Here is a 14,492-nt window from a genome sequence, read left to right on the forward strand (position 1 = left end):
ACGTGCAATCCATACTGGGCCTAACACCGTCTGAGCCTGCCTCCTGAGACATATATTTTGAATGTGTACGCTATCCATACATGTTATCCGGGGATACGGTACCCTTTCTAACCTTTGTGCAATCACGTGTAATCCATACTGGGCGTGAGAACGGCTGGCGAGCTGTTAAGCAAGCTACAGCACCTGTCCAGACAAGTACAGGGATTCCCTAGCGAGGAGACTTATTTGATTGTTTTCAATGTTGGGACAGCAATTTTTGGGGAGCACTATACTCTGGAGAACGATAGATGGGGCCCACCATACACTGGAACATTCCAAAGGTGGACATCAGACACTGGAGCAGCATTTACAGGGCCCATTATACACTAGAGCATTAGAAATGGGGCCCATTATGTTTGGAGCATTATTTGGGCCCATAAGACAGTGGAGCTTCATCCATGGGGACCAACATATACTGTAGCATTATGTGGAGCTCATCATATACTGTTTCAAACATTATATGGGACCAATGATTCTGTATGGAGAAATAGATGGGCCTCGTCATGAGATGTAAAAAGGGAGGTATTTTTCATTGGACTATACCGCTATTTCTCTGCCGTATCGGAGCATGATGAGTTGTGGTATGTGTTAAAGGGGCGCTCTTTCGCCCAGGGCACATGAAAACCTGGAGCCAGCCCTCCCCCCCCACAGTTTGTAGCCAAATAACCCCCATTTTTCAGTGCGTAACTTGTATTATGAAGTTAATTAAGGTTGACAAGCTTAAGAAAGAAGAATTGATGCTTTTGGCATTCAAATGGGCACTGTAGGTGTGTTTCCTGTCCTCCTCTCACTGCCGACTTTTATTCCCCATTGACTTACATTGGGTTTCGTGTTTCGGGACGACCCCGACTTTTCCCTATAATCGGACGATCTTGCTCGACCCGACTTTTGGAAAAGTCGGGTTTCACGAAACGAAACGCGACCCTAAAAAACCAAAAGTCGCTCAACTCTTCTCGCCAGCGATCAGCCATCCATGTCGGATCGTTGGTGGGATCGCTGGGACATCACTCCTCTCCGTACTGCGGTGACTATTTTAGAATCCGCAGCATTTCAATTTCTGCTGCTGTTGTCCATGATAAAATCCACATACTGTATGTAACATGTGGCTGTTGCTGTGGATTTTAGCGAATCTACTAGTGATGAGCGAACGTGCTCGAATAAGGTATTATCCAAGCACGCTTGTGTCCCAATCAAGTATTTTCAGCATGTTCGAGTGCCCGCGGATGCATGCCTCCTAGCTGTGTGACAGCCGTAGCAAATGCAGGGATTCCCTGTTTGTTAGGCATTCCCTACATGTGTTGTCGAACAGCCGCGAGACATGCAGCTGCGGGGACTCGAACATGCTGAAAATGCCTGATTAAGACACGAGGGTGCTTGGATAACACCTTATCTGATCATGCTCGCTCATCACTAGTAGAATTCCCTCAAAATTAATCACACATTTCACTCTAAATCTGCAAAAAGATGTATATTACGCATGCGGATTACGCTGGAAATTTGCTGAGGATTTGTGGTGAAATCTACAGAAGGATTTGCAATGGATTTTTCCATCCTGTGTGATGGCATCTTACAGTTTATACTGTGCAGATTTGCCAACAACTCTGTATTCTTTATAGCACTGTCCCATGATCTGTACAGAAGAAGAAGATTTCTCCTCCTCCTTTCAAATTTTTCATGAGCTGAGCATTTCAAAGAGTTTCTGATGGTGGAGCTTACACATTTTTTCCAATTTGTGGATTAAACTATTGGTAAGTATGTTAGCATGTAATGAAAAGCATTTTAACATATGATCCAAAAGTCACAAATTTGCGTTACCTGAATGGAAGTGTACTCTTGTTATAATCGATCTGCAAAGTGGACATGGAGTTCTTGCAGGATTGTCTCTCGCCAGTGTCCGTAAACATGACTCACAAAAAATGTGGCGACATGGATAACATACGTAGGGGTTGAAATACACATCTAGGCACACAGCGCATGTGTAGCTCTCCTTGTCTTTGATAAGCTCATTGTCGTCTTCTGTGGCTGTATGATAGGATTTATTGATCTATTGAAAAAAAGAAGATCCTAGATGTGATGGCTTTTGGACACAAAGTAATTTCACACTAGCATCTAATGACTCATAAACCCTTACTAGCATCGTGAGTCAATTTAACACAGAATTAACAGGCATGTCACAACGTCATGTGAAACCTGGTTATTATACATTCCCAGCAATAAGGGGAATGAGTGGGAAGCTGGGGAAGAACAGATCCATGTATCACTGTAGAGCTGCCATTAGCAAGTGGAAAGGAGACTTTTCCAACCTGGATTAAGCCGATTATGAATAATTGGTTGCAGACATCTGCATAGTAGAGTGGCTAGGACATCGCTAACATGATCTCCTCTGAATGTGGCCAACAGTGATTGATGCTCCACAAGAACTGGCACATTTGTCATATAGATAATGAGCTGAGCCTACTGTATTCCAAGAAGAAAAAAAATAAAAAATGAATCTGAACTGAGAAAGTAAATTAATGTGTATGCACAATGTAAGTGCATATTAACACATGACCATTAACCAGAGAAAGCAAAAAGCAAAAAAACACAAATATCCTGAACTAAAAGGTAAAAAATAAACTGCAAATAATGCATGAAGGTAGTAATAATAATAATAAGGGTATTTAGTAAACATAATTTTGATCAAAATAATGTACAAGCCATCCCGCCACGTCACGGCAACCCTTGTGGGACAGTCCCTACTCTAGTATTTAAAACCTTTTCACTTGCCAAGTGACGTAAATGTGAACAAGGGTCGAGCGGCTGAACCACTAGTAAAAGCTTAGGCCAGACAGGATGGTTTTCCTACCTTTTAGTTCAGGATATTTGTGTTTTTTGCTTTTTGTATTCCAAGAAGGCATCAATCACACATCCGCTCAATCTCCCATCTCTGAAAACAGAGTCAAATGTGGATGCACAGTACTGAGTTGGAGATGGGTATGAAAGACAATCCTCTACTTGGTTCATTACCAGAGTAAACAGCTGAGTTATCTTTGGAGAATCTTGATACTTCAAGCGGAAGCGAGTAATTATTGTAGAGTAGTAAAAGATAATGCCAAAATGAAGTCTGATCAAACTAAGTGGTTATTTTTCATTAGAGTTGGAAAAAATAGCTTTTTTTTCTGGCTCAGACACACATCATGACCACAACTACAGTAGACAGTGGCTGCAAGCTAAATGATATGGCAGAGAAGTCTATGGTCATAGTTTACTGTATATATCTGACATTCTATGTTTTTATAATTGCACATCAGATTTACTGTAATTAGAGCTATAAATGTTGAGGAGAGCCTTAAGATCAAATACTTAATTAAACTCAAGACATAAGAGATTGAGAGGAACTACCCACAAAGTGTATTATTTCACCTTACTTGAGCTTTTTCAGATCAAAGTGTGACACTAGAGATGGCTGCCATTTCCTGTTTCACAACACACCATGTGCTTCATGGATCCGCCCACGATGACGCCTACACTGATGACCTCATGGATCCACCCACTTTGATGACCTCATGGACCAACCCAGCCTGATGACCTCATGGATCTTCCCATGGACTAGCTCACTGCCCAACCCACTAACCAATGGAATACATCCGAACACTCCCATTTTAGAGTTAACCGAGCCCCCTTACGGGGATATATAAACCTATGTTTGGATTAATAAAGCTCTCTCTCTCTTGCTCTTGGAGCTGTGCCATAGATTGATCAAAGAGAGGTTATATCCGACTGTGTCTCTGTTGTGATTTCTTTAGTGCGCACTGATTAATATCCATTGGGCCAGGAGCAGGCAACAAGTGAACATTTCTTATTGTTCAACCTAACATAAAATTGCCTTTTTGTTAGGCCACGAAGACGTCTACCATGGGTAACACACTACTACACATGCAAACCCAGCTTTCCAAAGCACCCAACAGGTATACTGCTTGTACTCTTGTGAAGCACCTGCCAGGGCCGTGGGGATACTCAGTACCGGGACGGTTCTTAAGGGGATGTGTCACGGCAGCAGTGACCTGGTCCTTGACCCTGGGCGTCAAATGAAAATGATAAATAAAGGGGAATAAAGTTTATATGATAGTTCGTGACGCCACCTGTGGTACTCTGCAAGTAAGGTGTTAACCGACACTGCGGATTCAGTCCACTGGGGTAGTTGGTGATGCAGCAGAGTTGGTACAGCTCTCCACAGGCAGAGCTATTTCCCAGGGCAGTTATGGTGTAATAGATGGTGATTATGGTGGTTGTAGTGCAGGGCTTGTGACACAATAATTAATTGGAGGACACAGCAGTGTGCAGTCTTCACAGGTTTTACTCACAGTTCAGATGTTACAATCTCCAGCCGGGGTGCTGTGTTCTTAGGGTCCGTGATCCAGTCAGCTCCCAGGTAGATTGGGGTACACCGTATCAGTACCCCCTTTCAGATGTTCATTTCCTGGCCATCTCACTATGCTGGCTACCACCTCTCCTACCCTGCGTCTTCACACAAAGTGTCACAAGACAGCAGACTCAGATCTTGTCGGGCAACGTTGGTTAGAACCCTGGATCCTATATGTCTGCCTTTACGGCGAATATGTATGGATGTGGCTGTAGCACTTGCAATGCCTACCGTCTCCGGTTTCCTAGCTGAGTCCTTAGTTCCTCCACTAGTTTTGGGGCCGGTCCCCTAACTGCGACCTGGTCCCTCCACCGACCACGCCGGTGGATGCGGGCCCCACAGATAGATCACAATCTGTGCCCCTAAGACCTCTTCTTCCTTTCCACCTCTAGAGCATCTCTCTCTCTTCCGTCCTTCTTCACTTCACTTTCTGTAGTCTGGGGACAAGCTGCTCTCAGCTTCAGCCCCCCCCCCCGTAGAGTGTCTGCCTCCTTCCTCTTCCTCCAACAGACTGCTCTCTGGATTCTCAGACCACTGCATACCACTTTCCCCACCTACACCCTCTACACAGCTCTCCCCGTCGATTGAGAGATCTGATGTTGGGTGCTGGTGTGTGGGTTCTGAGTGATGTCCCCTCCTTACCTGAGAGCGGAATACTACACCTCTGGATGAGGTGCAGTACCTTGGTGGCGACTGAACCCTCTGGGGCACCACACTTGCATATACAGGGCAAAGCAGCCAGTCTATATAGATTCCGTTTATGAAGTTGTAGGTTTGTTTAGAGCAGCAAGGTACAAACTTATTACATTCTAGAGTTAATATATGACAAAGGGTCTAGTGCTTACAAAGTTTCGAAAAGATGAAAATAACAAAAAGACATACACACAAAGCAAAAACAATCCAAAAATAAAAGATATTTAATACAGAAACGTCTTACAGATTGGATCTTTGAGACATTCTGACAGAGGAGTTGCCATTTGTACAAACTTACAATACATGTTTTCTCTCCTGGGTCTGACAATTAGTTTTGTTGAGAGGTTTCAATGGGTCACAGCCACACTCATCACCCCTAATTCTGTTCAGGTGAGAAGAGAATGGCTAACTGTATAAATGGAGAATAAGTTATTATAACACATAACTTAATTTATGGACATCTATAGAGTGATTTCTTTGCTCGTGTGGATTGGATGGGTTGTTACTGATGTCTGATTAGAATTTCATGTCAATATTACATTTAGAAATATATTTTCTTAAGAAATTAGTGACGTGTATAATACTTATTTCACCCATTGTATATCCATAAGTCCGGTTGATATTAAATTTCTGTGGTTTCCCAAGGTTGAAAATCTGGATGCTTGAAATCACAGAAGCAATTGTTTTCCCCGTTATTCCAAACACAGATGCATATTACAGTACAGGTCTCTTTCCTCAAAGAGGGAAATTCGTAACTGCTCACGCTGTTTTTACAGAACTCAAGCAGTGTGGGAAGTCTGCTGTATACATAACATAACAAAGGTGTATATACATCACAAATGATTCACTGAGACTGATGTATATACATCAAATAGGAGACAACAAGACTACTGTATACACATTACATAGGATACACCGAGACTGCTATATATACACATCACACTGAAGACAACAAGAATGCTGTATATACACATCACATAGGAGACCCTGAGACTGATGTTTACATCACATAGGATACACTGAGATTGCTGTATACATCACTTAGGAGATACTGAGACTGCTGTATCCTATAGGAGACACCGTGGATAGTGCATTTACATCACATAGGAGATACTGTGGCTGACCCATCTAAAAAAACTCTATGCTGCTTGCATGAGAGTCAAGCTGGTGACCATAAAGATCAGCAACATATGTGCAAAATACCTCAAAGATTTTTGGATGTTGTCTCACTTCCCCCCATCCATCTCCCACCTCCAAGGTGAAGATTGCAGCAAATTTTAATTGAGATTTAAAGGGCTTAGTGAATGAAGCCAATTGCCTTCCCAGCCTGTTGCCCCAAAGGAAGTATTTATTGCTTTGATAAGTTACTTGTGCTGCTGCCTACTCATAAAGTATAGTGTCTAATACTATTTGAGCTTCTATATAATGTTCTTTAGCTTTTGGGATCCCTAATGTTTTTAAGCCCCTTTAAGCAGTGGTGAGATTAGAAAGTAGTAGGCGAGAGGATGCAGTCAGTTTCTCTTTTCATCTAGACACATAGGAAACAATATGACCGCTAATTGCTGGTTTGGCTGCGCCTCAGAAAAGATTAATATCATCCAAATGGATAACATTATCTTCTAAATATTCTTCTCGGTCTGCCTCTAAGTAGCATTTAAAGTCATCAGAACTGCATAGGTATCAAAGAATATGTCACCTATGTGTTGCTGATCTATGTGTCGGTAGGTCGAAGACCAGAATTGTAGGTGCATGATCGGAGAGTGGTGTTTGTTGGATTGACATGGTATTGTACTGTATGTATGTATCAAGTCAAGAGAAAGGAGCCAATAATCTAACTTAGAATGAATATGTACTTGGGAGTGGTACATGTAGTCCCTTGGTGGGATGACAAAGTTGCTCAATTAGATTGTCTAATCAATAAAGTCAAGGATTGGGGATAAACCTGTTTTAGCTGCTGGGGGTGATTAATTTAGAAAGAAGTCATGTCAATTATTTAGAGCATCTCCCATAATTATTACAGAAGGATGCCATTCCTGTAGTTTGTCACATAATTTAACAAAGAAGGCATTGTTAGGTGCAGTCTTGGACTGGTCCACAGGAGAACAAGAGAATCCTCCGTGGTTAGTTAGTTTTGGATGTATCTAACCTGAGGTGTGGACTAGATATTAGGATACAGTATATCCGGGATCTAATAAAGATCGGTGCCTTAGGGTACGTGCACACGCTGCGGAATCCGCTGCGGAAAAATCCGCACGGATTTTGCAAAAACCGCAGATAATCCGCAGGTCCAAAGACCTGCGGATTATCTGCGGTTTTGCCTGCGGTTTGGTCCTGCAGATTCACTATCTCCACAATGGTGGAGATAGGAACCCGCAGCGGTTTCCGCAGAAAGAATTGACATGCAATTCTTTCTGCGGATTCAAAACCGCAGCAAATCCGCGCGGTTTTTTCCGCAGCGTCGGCACAGCGTTTTTTTTTTACCATTCAAATGAATGGTACTGTACACTGCAGCTAAAACTGCTGCGTGTCCGCCGCGGCCAAAACCGCAGCGGAAACGCAGCGGAATATGCAGCGTGTGCACACAGCCTAAGAGAGTTAAGGAACCTAAAACAACCAAGGCTTTTCTCTGTAGATCAAAAGGTCACATTGTATTTCATGAGTTTTCTTTATCTGAATATCTATACACATGGATTATATGTCACCTGGACATCAAATCAGACAGAAAGAGAAAAATCAACTTCTTACCCCAGGGACAATTTCCTTGACTGTTATTTTTTAAAAAAGATCAAGCAATTCAATAAATCAAACAAAATGTTTAGATGAATTAATCTTTGTCAATGTTCCACCTAAATGAGTTTGGATCCATACTTATAGAATGGTGGAAATTGCCCGTAACCATGTAACGGCTGTTGGCCGACACTTATTCCTAAAGACCTACCATACATAGACACTCTGGCAATGTGGGCATGTGTTCTAACTGGGGAGCATGGAGTAAGCTTCTGCTAAACAGTTCTTATCTACTTTAAGAACAAAGAACAGGGCATGTTAAAATTCAATATGTCCAATCTTTTTTTGTCCTGACAAAGATCAAATAAACATCAGCTGAACATATCGTACACGATATATAGTCGTCCTGGTTGTTCACATGAGTCCAATGAGTATGGCCACAATCAGTTGCTGTTCACTAGAAGGAGGGAATATTTGATTAAGGAATTCAATACTAGTTGTAGTATTAGAAAGAGGGGGGATGATATCTCGCTTGCCCCATTTACCTTCTATTGTTTGGTGACCAAATATAAGCTATGAGTACGAGTATGCCTTAGTATGTATTTTCCTTCAATATTTAAAAAAAAAAAAATCCAGATTGTAATTACTACACAGTCTGAATCTACTTCCTATGAGACCATAAATCACACAACCGTCTGTACAAACGGATCAATGTTTTACTAACTTTTCCAGAGCAGAACTCCTAGATGTGCAGGTTTAGATATTTAAGTAGGTAACTATTAATGGGAATAGAAGAAGCGTTATTACTGAACAATAGGTCATTAATCAGACAGGCTTTATCTGTTCACTGACTCACTTATAACTAATATTCTTGGCTTAGCTTCTAGAAAAGAATTTCAGTTACTCCTCTGTTCATTTCATACTGTGCAATTTGTTGTGTGTGTGTGTGTGTATATATATATATATATGTGTGTATATATATTTAGTCTTACTGATATGTGTAATGTGTGTTTCTACAAGTGAAAAACCTATCTATCCCTTTCTTATACCAGCTGGATGACTGTATCCCCTCCTTTGCGTCCTGCTGAAAAGCAAACACTTCACCGATGTATCCTATTCGTTGCTGCATAATATCTAACGCTCTTCCCGCTCTTAAAATGCCCCCACCCCCCTATAGCGCACTCTGTCACTGACTCTATTGGCTGCCTATCACACAAATAATACAATGCAAACCTTACCCTAATCTGCAAAGTTTCAGTCTGTTTCATCATACATTTCTTCTCTAATTCACAGAACCTCTCCCTGTCAGTATCAGCCTCCTCTCTACGCCTACAATTATCTCCAGGACTTTGGGGTCAGTAAATCAAACCAACTGTGTATATTCCTCATCTACTAGCGATTAATTAGAGACTAAAAGAAGCTCTCCAACTTTTTTCTCTAAATCTGTGTATATGTGTATGTAGTAACAGTCAGTGTGTCAGTTATACTCACTTACCAGTGTCTTCTCCGGGAACCAGCGCCGTTCTGCTCCTTTTTTTAATGACTGCTTTTCTGACTCTGAGTCACATTGTGCTCTGTGTGACCTGAACGTGGCTTTTACAATGTAAAGGAGACTTTCGTCTTAGGGTACCGTTACACTTAGCGATGCACCAGCGATCCCAACAACGATATGGTTCGCTGGTGCATCGCTAAGTGGTCGCTAGTGAGCTGCCACACAGGCAGATCTCACCAGCGACATCACTGGGGTCGGGGGTCGCTACTTACCTGTCAGACGCGGCGATCCTGATGTCCTCCCGCCCGCGTCCCGTGTCGCTCGTCGGCGCCACAGGAAGCCCAGCAGGAAGCGCCCGACGAGAAATGATCCAGGACGTTCTCGCACGACCAGCGATAGCCAGCGGGGGAGCCGGTCGGAGGTAAGTATCAGACTTAGCGATATTGCTAGCAATATCGCTGCTACGTCACAAAATCGGTGACTTTACAGAGATATTACTAGCGATATCGCTATGTGTAACGGGGGCTTTACGCAATGATGCCCAAACCACTGTGATGTGCTGTAGGGACAAGTAACAGCACACCTCTTAATCACTTAATTCAGGTTTTTAATTCAGTCCCATTGCCATACACTGTAGTTGTATAACATCCAGCTCCTCAACATGTCACCTGTCTTTACTAACATTTGCAAGAGAAAGGTTAATTCTAAAGAGCTCACTGATACCAACACAATCTTGTAATTTTCTTCTCTCCCAAATACCGCATTTTTCGGATTATAAGATGCTCCGGATAATAAGATGCAACACAAATTTTGAGGAGAAAAATAGGAAAAATTTTTTCAAATAAAATGGTGGTGCTTCTTATAATCTATGTGTCTTATTGCTTACCGGGGTGGTGGCTGCAGTGAAGCGGGGTCCCAGGGTTGCTGCTGGAGGACGCAGGAGTGGGCTGATGCTGCAGTCTGCAGGCTGGGATGAGGGGGGTGTTCCAATGTGCGGCACGCCGCTGCGGGTGTCTGGTGCTGCTGCGGGTGTCTCCAGTTCCATGGATTCCTATGCGGTAGACTCCGGGAAAATGGCCACTGGGGGCGACGCAGATGGAGATCTCGGCACCCCGATCTTGGGAGATAAGATTTCAGTGCTGAAATCTCATCTCCCAAGATCTTGGTGCCGAACTCTCCATCTGTGCATGCGCCGCCCCCGGCGGTCATTTTCCCGGAGTCCATCGCATAGGAAACCATAGAAATGCAGGGGCTCTGACCTTTCACAAAAAGTCCACAGAGCCCTCGCAGCACCGGAGACATCCGCAGCAGCACCGGACACCCCTGCAGCACCTCCGGGCACCCGCAGCACCGCCGGACACCCCCTCATACCAGCCTGTGGCGTGCAGCAACGGTACCAGTAAGGTATATCCGCATTATAAGATGCACCCGTTTTCCCCCCCAAATTTGGGGGAAAAAAATTGCGTCTTATAATCCGAAAAATACAGTATCTCACCACATACCCCATGAGTGGTATTGAAAAATGGAAGCAAGCACCAAAGATCTCAGCCATGAAGTAGAGACCACATAAAGTTAAAGAGCGGGGTCACTAAGGTGCCTAGTAAATAGAAGTCACCAACGCTTTGCTGACTGCAGAGTTCAACCTTCCTATAGCATTAACATCAGAGGAAAAATTATGTTCTGGGAGTTACTATCTCAGTGTTTCCTATGTGATGAACACATCAAAGTATCAGTGTATCTGTCACATCGGCGGCGGTGACCGCCGCCTGTACTCACCTGCCCTCAGCTCGCCACGCTGTGTCCGCCTCCTCCTCGCGCCCATCCTCCCGGCACGTGGTGGTCACGTGCACTTGCTCTAAGTTGCCGGCGCGCTCTGCAGGTTCCATAACCCTGCAGCGCCTGCCCAGAGGTCTGGTCGCCCAATCAGACTGCAGTATGTGCTATATCAGGCGTCTCCAAGATGGTGGAGACGCCTGATTATAGTGTGTTGTACCTTGCGGTACTCTGGCCAAGTTGTAGGGGTTCTTCCCTGCAACTCTCTCTGTATTCCTGCCTTGCCTCAGTCCTGTACTCCTTGTTCAGTTCTGTACTCCATCCTGTACTCCGTCCTCCGTCCTGTACTTCCTACTCAGTCCTGCACTTTGCACTCTGTCCTGTACTCCTGTACTCCGTCCTATACTCCGTTCTCAGTCCTGCACCCCATGCTAAGTCCTGTACTCCGTCCTCCGTCCTATACTTCCTACTCAGTCCTGCACTCTGCACTAAGTCCTGTACTCCGCCCCTTGTGCCTGACCCATCCTGTATCCCTGGTTCGTCTTGTGCTCTGGTTCCGCCAGTCCCTCTCTGGTCCTTTGAGTCGCCCCTCTTGGTTCTAGCTGTCGCGGTATCTGTCTTCCGAGGGTCTGCCCCTAATGGTCCCTGTATAGGGGTCGGCTCCACCTGGCGCGCTCGCCCTTGGGAGCTCCAGTTCCGCAACCCAGAGGGTCCACTCCCGGAAGTTACCTTCCTGGTCATCATAGCATAATCAGGCCATGGACCCTGCTAGCGCCTCGGCGGCCACGCAGAAAGAATTGCTCTTTTTGCGTGAGAACCAGACCAGAATAATGTCCTTTATGAAATCCATGGACATCCGCCTTTCCGCCTTACAAACTGCTGATCCATGGAACGCCCCGTTGCTAGCGGGACTCCAACAGGAGCTTGCGAAGCAGCTTGACGCCCAATCCCACATTCTGAGCTACATGGCATCCGTGGACCACTGACTTCTGTCCTGACAGTCCTCTGCTGCCGCTTCAGCTCTACCTCGGGACCCCGTATCTCACCCGTCACCACGCTTGGGGAAACCTCCCAGATTTAACGGCGACCCCAAGTTGTGTCGGGGGTTTCTAAACCAGAGCCGGTTGCACTTTGAGCTCCTGCCTCAGCAATACCTCTCTGATCGAGCCAAAGTAGCCTTTATTGTGTCTCATCTTGAGGGGGAATTTGCAAAAACGGCGTGAAAGTGCAATGAGGACTGCGCTTGCTTCTGGTGGAGTACAAAGTTCTTTATTCAGCCAACGCGTTTCCTGAGCCTACTGGCTCACTTCATCAGAGCAGATGAATCTGCCCTGATGAAGTGAGCCAGTAGGCTCAGTAAACGCGTTGGCTGAATAAAGAACTTTGTACTCCACCAGAAGCAAGCGCAGTCCTCATTGCACTTTCACGCCGTTTTTGCAAATTTGTCCTAGGACCCTGTGCAGACTTGATGCTGCTTCTCATGCGTTTATGGGTGTTGTGACTTTCTCACAACCCCAATAGGTGAGCACCTTCCTTTTTCTCTGTTAATGTGTTTTTTGATACGGATTTTACACAGTGGATGCGCCCTGTATTTTTTTCCTTTCTATCTTGAGGGGGAGGCATTAGCTTGGGTAAATCCCCTGTGGGAGAGAGAAGACCCGGTGGTATCTAGCATACAGAACTTCCTAGGTACTTTCCACAGGGTATTTGACGAGCCTGGACGTGTAGCCTCCACTACTGAGGCTCTTTTCAATCTTCGCCAGGGTTCTCTCACCGTAAGGACAGTATGCCATCCGCTTTCGGACACTGCCCTCTGAACTGGGGTGGAATAATGAGGCCTTGGTCGGGGCCTTTTGGAGGGGACTCTCCGGCAAAATAAAAGATGAGCTTGCCGGCTGAGACACTCCTACCACACTGGAAGATCTTATATCCCTAGACATCCATATAGATTTACGGTTTCAGGAATGCTCCCGGGAGTCAGTTAGGGAGAAGAGACCTTTTAGGCTATATCAAGCGCCTATTCCCCGCTCCCCGGCGTCTTCTAGTAATTCCGCTCCCGAGCCCATGCAAGTGGACCGAGTAAAGTTGTCCGAGCAACAACGCAGGGAGAGAAGGACGCAGGGGCTATGCCTTTATTGTGGCGGGGCCAATCATTTTGTGCGTATTTGCCCAGTGAGGCTGGGAAACGCCTCCACCTAGGCCAGGTAAGAGAGGCCTTCCTAGGTGACACTGATTCTTCTATGCCCCTCACCATTTTGGCTTTAATTGTTTTAGGTCGGGAGCGTAGATCTGTGGAGGCGTATGTGGACTCGGGTGCGGCTGTTAACTTCATCCGGCTCAAGGAAGTGGACCAATTCCGGATTCCAGTGGTTACTCTAGAGAATCCACGCACCATCGCCTCTGTGGATGGCAAACCACTACCTGAACCCATCACCATGGTCACTGTCGATGTGAAGATACAAGTTGGAGCTCTTCACCGAGAAAAGATCGCCTTTTATGTTCTGCCTAATTTGTCCCACGCCGTGCTCCTCGGCCTACCATGGCTACGCCTACATGAGCCCGTTCTGGACTGGCATTCTGGGAAGATCCTCCACTGGGGACACTCCTGCCATGAACATTGCCTGTTGTCGGTATCTCGTCCTGGTCCGCAGCACGCTCCTACCAATCTTCCTGGGCTTCCTACGGCTTATCACTTGTACGCCGATGTCTTCAGCAAAAAAGAGGCTGAGACCCTGCCGCCACATCGATCCTACGATTGCCCAATTGAGCTGATTCTAGGAGCTACTACCCCCAGGGGAAGAACTTATCCACTGTCTCCGGCAGAGACCGCGGCCATGTCTGAATACATCCGGGAAAACTTGGCTCGGGGTTTTATTCGGAAGTCATCCTCCCCTGCTGGAGCAGGGTTCTTTTTCGTCCGGAACAAAGACAGATCCCTTCGGCCATGTATTGACTACCGAGGCTTGAACAGTATCACAGTCAAAAATAGGTATCCTCTCCCGCGAATCCCTGAACTCTTTGACCGTTTGAGAGGGTCCCGGATCTTTACCAAATTGGATCTGCGGGGAGCCTATAACTTGATCCGAATCCGTGCCGGGGATGAGTGGAAGACAGCCTTCAATACTAGGGACAGCCATTATGAGTATTTGGTTATACCTTTTGGACTCTGCAATACCCCGGCGGTTTTCCAGGAGTTCGTTAATGAGATCTTTCGAGACCTACTGTACTCATGTGTCGTCATATATCTAGATGACATTCTCGTCTTTTCGCCTGACTTATCCACCCACAGGAGGAGTGTTCGGCTGGTTCTGTAATGCCTACGGGAAAACCGACTCTATGCTAAACTAGAGAAATGACTGTTCGAGC

The 14,492-nt window shown here is 45.3% G+C and overlaps 1 protein-coding gene across 2 annotated transcripts in view; it reads right to left on the reverse strand.

Moving 5' to 3' along the window:
• Positions 1-14,492, reverse strand: part of RNF180 (ring finger protein 180) — a 244,887-nt gene that overhangs the window by 27,083 nt on the left and 203,312 nt on the right. For both annotated transcript variants that reach the window (XM_073584256.1, XM_073584255.1), the window contains exon 5: positions 1,855-2,083. In XM_073584256.1, the coding sequence (XP_073440357.1) occupies positions 1,855-2,083 (229 nt within the window). The remainder of the gene's footprint in view (positions 1-1,854; positions 2,084-14,492) is intronic.

Source organism: Dendrobates tinctorius, unplaced genomic scaffold, assembly GCF_039654945.1.
Source record: "Dendrobates tinctorius isolate UK_male_01 unplaced genomic scaffold, ASM3965494v1 ptg000083l, whole genome shotgun sequence".
Lineage (NCBI taxonomy): Eukaryota > Metazoa > Chordata > Amphibia > Anura > Dendrobatidae > Dendrobates > Dendrobates tinctorius.